The 7481-nt window shown below is 31.5% G+C and overlaps 1 protein-coding gene across 1 annotated transcript; it reads left to right on the forward strand.

Moving 5' to 3' along the window:
- Window positions 1-2975: 2975 nt before the first annotated feature.
- LOC121212320 (secreted RxLR effector protein 161-like) lies at window positions 2976-3620 on the forward strand. Its single transcript, XM_041084784.1, has one exon. It carries the CDS (start codon window positions 2976-2978, stop codon window positions 3618-3620), a length of 645 nt encoding a protein of 214 aa, XP_040940718.1.
- Window positions 3621-7481: the final 3861 nt, after the last annotated feature.

A 7481-nucleotide genomic window follows, 5' to 3' on the forward strand; every position in this document is an offset into this window, starting at 1 on the left:
GGGTGTGAGATTCACTGAGTTTTCTTCGGGCCATGATATTAGCACTTAGGGTGTGAGACTTCGAAGTATCCGACTTATATTCCAAATGGTTCAATGGGTAAATCGAAGATATGAAACGGTGAGAATAGATACGTAACAGTACAGGTATGTACGAAAACTATGTGAGCATCAAATTTATGAAAGTTATAAGTTCATGGTTATAGTTGTGATTGCATATAAGTTAACATTTTGATTTGAATGTTTTGTAGCATATTATATTTATATTATTTGATTGTGAATAAATGGTGAGTTTGCTTATTAATTCATACGAGCTTACTAAGCTATATAGCTTACTTTGTTTATTTGCCGTGTTTTATAGTAATTTTAAAGCTAGCTCGAATTTAGGGATTGTTGGAGACTTCAACACACTATCCAACTATCACTTGGTACTTTTGAAATTAAGTTTTGGTCATATGGCATGTATAGGGACTTTGGGTCATTTTGGTATATGTTATTATGAATTTGGCCATTTGTATTGGCTTGTAAAAGTTAAGTATTTTGTTTTTGTATAGCCATGTGAGTTGGCTTATTTTGGTAAATATGGTGATGTATGTATATGTACTAATACTCTTTGGTGATAAGGTTTATACTAGCTTGTTGAATGGCTTGTTGAAACTTAGCATAAAAAGTAGCAAGTTTTTTAGGGTATGCCTTATTGTGGATTGGTACATTGAGTACCATATGAATGCATTAAGAGTTATGATAGATATGTGGTTTTAGATAAATTAGTGCATAATTGAAAGTGACCAATTAAGTGTTTTGAAATTGTGAAACTTATATGCTTTGAATTGGCAAAACATGATATTATGAGCATGTTAGTTTTTGGTATTGAATTAGCATGTTTTATTCACATGCATTTACACACAACATATTTCATATATAAATCAATTGATGATAATTTGGAAACTTGAGATTATGAAACATAAAAGTGAACTCTATCACCACACATTGGATAAATGGATCTCTATTACACCAATGACTTAAAGAATCTAACATGTCCCATAAGTGTAGCATAACGCTAAACACTCTCCAACACACCACCATGTCTTGATGAATGAAACTTAGCTCAACATTCCCTTATCTCTCTAATCTGTCTCGGGCTTCAATTCCCAAATCACAAACAAAAAGATGAGTACTCACAATCCTATAGCATGCCAACTATATCTAATGGTTTCAAGAGATCATAAGGCTAAAATATCCATAATTGTACATTTTTAATTGCTATTTTAATGCACATCATCTTTGTTCATATTCATCAATTTACATCACAAACTTATACACAATGCATGCTTATAAGATTCACATTTAATTGCACTTTAATTTTCATAATAATGTTCATTGAGCCATCATATATTAGACCACACACGTGTGCATTAAAATCAGTTTATCACATCCAAATATTCACATACATTACCTATCGTAACAGCCTCACATTCCACAACTCAACATACATTAGGAAAAATTTCACAATAAGGAAAAAAACTATATAGAAGGCTTACAATCAGAACTTAATATAGAGGTTTAGGTTATTCCTAAGCTCCTGATTAATGCTATGAATCACGCATACTAGCAATGACTCTAAACACTCATCGTTCACGCTTCTGTTTACTAGCCGAAAGCTCAAACAAGTTTTTCCTTACCTTTAGACTTGCTCGATTGATCTGAAACTTGACATGCATAAAAGAACACAATCTAAACTCATCAAAAACAACCTTGAGCACAACCAAACAACATGGAAAACACAATTCAAACCTCTCCTTTCTCACTACCAAAAACTAGCTAGTTTCGCCAAAATTGAAGTTTCGAAATTCTAATCTTGTTTCTAATCTTCAATTTCGATTTAAAACATCCTAAATATCATATAATTTCATATAAAACATTAATTTCGCCTAAATCCTTGGTTTTAAAATTTTCAAAATATTCAAGCTTTCAAAAACAGGTACAAGGGGAAAATGTTTGATTCTTAACAATTCGATTATGAACTATCAAATTGAAGTGAAATACCTTTTAATTAGGCTAGAATGAATCAAAAATCACTTTGAAAAAATAGGTTTACTCAATATTACGAGATTTTCCACTTTTGATTCAAGCTTACTTTAAAAACCTCAAATCTAAATAAATATACATACAATCGTTTAAAACTCAAATTGAATTAACAACACCCTTTGTTTAACCCTAAAAGTTATAATATTACTTTAATTCATTGAAAATGATGATCTACAGCTCTAATTCAGGATTTGAACTCAAGAAAAACAATGACGAATTTGGGAAAGAAAACACGATTTTCGTTTGAATTTGGGTTATTTTGGTGTTTGGGAGGTTAAAAAATATGAAGAAATGAATATTTTTCAAAGAACTCTCCAATTTTGGGTTTTGAAAACCTTTTGAATTATTAGAGGTTTAAGAGAAGGAAGAAGACGGTGGTATACTCCATGTAGAAGACTAATTTCAAAATTTGGGCAATTTTCTCTTTTGGTCTCTTCCTATTTCTTCCTTTTTCTAATTAGGTTCTATCTCAATTAAAAATTGATTTCTTTTTCTAAGAAGGTTTTCAAGGTTCAAAAAATGAAGGCAAGGTGTATAAGCTTCACAAAGCTCTTTATGGACTGAACCAGGCTCCTAGAGCCTGGTATAGCAAAATTGACTCATATTTGTTGCAGTAAGGGTTTATAAGGAGCGAAAGCAAAGCTACATTGTATGTTAAAAAGCTTAGTGATGAGAAAAAACTCGTTGTTTCATTGTATGTTGACGACATGCTTGTTATAGGAGATAATAAAGTGTCTATATAGCAGTTCAAACAAAGAATGAAAAATATGTTTGAAATGTCTAATTTGGGTTATATGAAGTATTTTCTTGGGATGGAAATTCACCAATCTGATGCTGGTATTTTTATTTCTTAAAGAAAGTACGCTCTGGAAGTTTTGAAAAAGTTCAAAATGGAAAATTGCAAACCAGTCGCTACTTCACTGGTTTTGAATGAGAAGTTGTCTAAATCAAATAATTCCAAAAAGGTTGATGCTTCCGATTACAGAAGTTTGATAGGCAATTTATTATATTTGTCTACTACTAGGCCATATATAATGTATGTTGCAAGCTTATTGTCTAGATTCATGCAAGCCCTCAGTCAGACTCATTATGGTGCAGCTAAAAGGGTTATGAGATACATTAAAGTTACATTTAACTATGGCATATGGTATTCGAAGAATGATAGTTGCAAGCTTGAAGGTTATTCTAACAGTGGTTGGGCTAGAAGTGTGGATGATTGCAAAAACACTTCGGGTTATATTTTTTCTTTTGGAAGTGGTGCCTGTGCATGGAATTCAAAGAAGCAAGATGTGGTGGCTCAATCCTCAGCTGAAGTTGAGTATGTCTCTGCTGCAGTAGTAATTAATCAAGCTATTTGGCTTAGAAAGATCTTAGCTGACTTGGAACAAAATACTAATGAAGCTATTGCAATTTGGGTGGATAATAAATCTACTATAGCTATCACAAAAATCCAGTCCAGTATGGAAAAACTAAGCATATTAATAAGAAATTTCATGCAATCAAAGAAGCTGAAAGACTTGGTGAAATTAGTCTGAACATCAAGTTGCAGATGTTCTGACTAAGGTTGTCTCAAGGCCTAGATTTGAGTTTCTAAGAACAAAGCTTGGAGTCTTCAAGAAAAATCTTAATGAGGAGTGTTAGATGACTGAGATTTTTCTTAGATATTCTAAGAGTGTATGCCAATCTTTTTGATGTTTTAGCTTGATAGAGCAGTTATAAGTAGTCAAGCATGACACACATAATGTGTCAGTTTGTATTTGGTTAGGTGATACAATCTTTTAATGTGATACTTGTTGAAGTTTTAGGATATGATTAACCACTGCAACAACAATAGTCTTTTGTATATTATGCACCGAAATCTTAATGAAAGGTGGGCTATTTAGTTTTAAATTTTTTTTGGTTTTGCCTTCTTTTCCAGCTCTCTTTTATTCTTTCCATAACTTAACAATAACTATAGGAATTTTTCATACATTCTAGCCTACCATCTCTTTGAAAAAAGCCATGATAAAAGTAACCACATCATTATTTGTTTGGATAAAACCTGCATGGTAGAATATGTTTCTATTGTGCCACAATGCCCAAATTATGATAAGAATTAAATTGCAGCCAGTTGCATTACGAGAGTCAAGAAGGTAAGCTAACCAATTTTTAAAATCCATCTCGTTGCACTATTCAGGCCACGAAATACCCAAGCTCCTCTATACATATTTATTCAACACACGATCATGAATAACATGAATTGTTGTTTCTGCAGCAGAAGAACATCTCGGGCACAACATGGTATTTAAGACGTGTTTAATGTATAAGTTATGTTGAGCATCTCCAACTTCTAATTTTGATCTTTGGTGGCATTAAGCTTTGCCAAATACACTGAAAATAGCTTTTTATTAGGAGAAACTTGGTTGTTTGAGTCATGGCTATGATTATGTAAATCCCCACCACAAAGGAGCCTATAGCCACTCTTCATAGAATAAGAAATGGTGTTATCCCCTTTCCAGACTAGACAATTAGCTTGGTTTGTACGTGATAGGGGAATTGATAAAATTCGGCTCCATCATGCAAAAATAAGGTATTAACTAAGTCCTCCCTCCCACTGTTTGAATCTACATCAATTAAATCGACCACCCATCAAGGACGAAGCCAAAATAATTTTTTAGGGGGGCCGAATGAATATTTATAATTTTTAAAGGATTAAATCAAATTTTTATAATTTTAGGGGGGGAAAGTGTAATTTTACCTTTACTAATTTAAAATTTTTAAAAAAATTAAAGGGCATAAATGAAAATTTTTCATTTTAGTGGGGTCGGGGCCCATGCCACCCCCAACCCTAGAATCGCCTCTGCCACCCATGTGAATCATGGATTGATTGCTGAAGATTGAATTTTACAGCTGCTCGAACTAGCACTACAACAAAACAGTGCTAAGACGACACTTATGGGGCGACACTTTCCTAAGTGTTGGGATAGACTGGCCAACATACGCTTTGGCCAACTCTTTGTATAAAGGTTGGGATATGCATGACTAAGGCAACACTTAAATAAGAGTTGGCTTTGTCTAGTCCTAAGACGACACTTATGGGGCGACACTTTTCTAAGTGTTGGGATAGACTGGCCAACATACGCTTTGGCCAACTCTTTGTATAAGGGTAGGGATATGCATGACTAAGGAAATACTTAAATAAGAGTTGGCTTTGTCTAGTCCTAAGACGACACTTTTAGGGCGACACTTTCCTAAGTGTTGGGATAGAGTTGCGAACATACGCTTTGGCCAACTCTTTGTATAAGAGTTGGGATATGTATTCCTAAGGCAACGCTTGTATAAGAGTTGGCTTTTGTGTAGTCCTAAGACGACACATTGGGATAGAGTTGCCAACATACACTTTGGACAACTCTTTGCGTAAGGTTTGAGATATGTATGCCTAAAACAACGCTTAAATAAGAGTTGGCTTTTGTCTACTCCTAAGACGAAAATTTTGGGGTGACACTTTTCTAAGTGTTGGGATAGACTTGTCAACATACGCTCTAGCCAACTCTTTGTATAAAGGTTGAGGTATACATATCTAAGGCAATGCTTAAATAAGAGTTGGCTTTGTCTAGTCCTAAGACAATATTTTCCTAAGTGTTGGGACAGACTTGCCGACATACGCTTTGGTCAACTTTTTGTATAAGGGTTGGGATATGCATGCTTAAGGTAATGCTTAAATAAGAGTCGGCTTTGTCCAACACTATGCCTACACTTTTGGGCTGACACTTTCCTAAGTGTTGGGATAGACTTGCGAACATACACTTTGGCCAACTCTTTGTATAAGGGTTGGTATATGCATGCCTAAGGGGTTTAGGATTTTATGGTTTTATGGTTTATTATTTAGGGTTTAGGGTTTAAGGTTTAGTGTTTATGATTTAGGGTTTAAGAATTAGCTTTGTCCAATAATATGTCTAAGGCATCACTTAAATTGGCAATTTAATTTATGTAACAAATATATTCATAAATGATTGACACTAAAAAAATGTTTTGATTGAAATATCTAAATAAAAATATTAAAGATTATAGATATTAAATTCGTGAATCTTATTATAATTTGTTTATAGGCTACAAAGAATTTGTTATTTTGTAAAATAATCGTGTTGATAGATGTTAGCCATCTAATGTATAGTATTTATTTTGAGGAAATATATATATATTATTGTTATTATTGATCTGTTTATTTGGTTAAAAAGGTAAAAAAAATTAGGGCAAGAAAAGAATATCTTTGTTATTCTTTTTGGATGAAATGTTAATGCAATAGTGGAATTTTGTAAAAAGGATCGAATTGTTAGGTAAATTCTGAGCTTTTGATAAATGCTTTCTCTTTGAAGCAATAATGCCAAGCTTGACACATTGCATTTTCTCAAAACATTGGATATGAAGAACATGCCCAAATTCCTTGGGGGAATATTTCCTTTTTATAATTATAGAGATAAATATATAAAACCAAATATGCTCTAAGGATTATATCCTTCGTACATTTGTAATTTATTACTTTACTTTTATTTTAAGAAATTGAATTTGCCAATTGAGTATTAGCTTAATCGGTATAAGTATTGTTGCCAATGTAGGAGGACGTGGATTTAAATGCGCTGAAGTGCATTATCCTTGTATCTATAGGTTAGGGAGGGATTATAGATAGTTCTAACAAAAAATTCATAATATTTATGGGATCCTCATATTTCTGTGTATTTACTTGAATATTAAGAGTTAAATATTAAAGTCATAATGAAAATTTTAGTTCTTAATGTTTAATTTTTTTTATCGATTTGGCTTTTATTTTTTTATTTTAATTAAATCTAATTCTTAATCTTTTAAAAAGAGTGAAATTTAATTATTATCCTTTTAAAAAAAAGTTAAATCATTATTATTTTAATAAAAAACTAATTAAAATGTAAAAATTTAAACATGGTAATATGCATGTTAATCCATGTTATTCATGTTTTTACTTTTTACGAACTATTTGTATAATTTGTTGAATTTTAATTTTTTATTTAATAAATAAAAATTTTAAATTATTTACTAATATGATATATATAATAAATGATACCATGTTAGTATAAAGTATTAGTGGGTTATCAGGCTAATATTATTAACAATTTATTGTTTTAGTTAACATTTTAGGTTATAAAAATAAATTTACTCTTTTTAAAAAATTAAGAATCAAATTTAACTAAAAAAATGAAAGCTAAATTATTAAAAATTTTCAAAGTTTGAATACTAAATTTATTATTATGATAATATTAAATAATAAATAGTTTAATTAAAGAAAGTAAAATATTTTTGAATAATAAATAATTAGTAGAAAATATTGAGTGACATGGCATGGGATTAGTGGTCAGTTTACCTTGATTCTTACCCACAAAAAACCC

The sequence above is a fragment of the Gossypium hirsutum genome, chromosome A13 (genome assembly GCF_007990345.1).
Source record: "Gossypium hirsutum isolate 1008001.06 chromosome A13, Gossypium_hirsutum_v2.1, whole genome shotgun sequence".
In the NCBI taxonomy this organism is placed as follows: Eukaryota; Viridiplantae; Streptophyta; class Magnoliopsida; order Malvales; family Malvaceae; genus Gossypium; species Gossypium hirsutum.

Coding starts and splice junctions, on each gene's coding strand:
- LOC121212320 (XM_041084784.1), top strand. CDS start 2,976: ATGGAAAATTGCAAACCAGTCGCTACTTCACTGGTTTTGAATGAGAAG.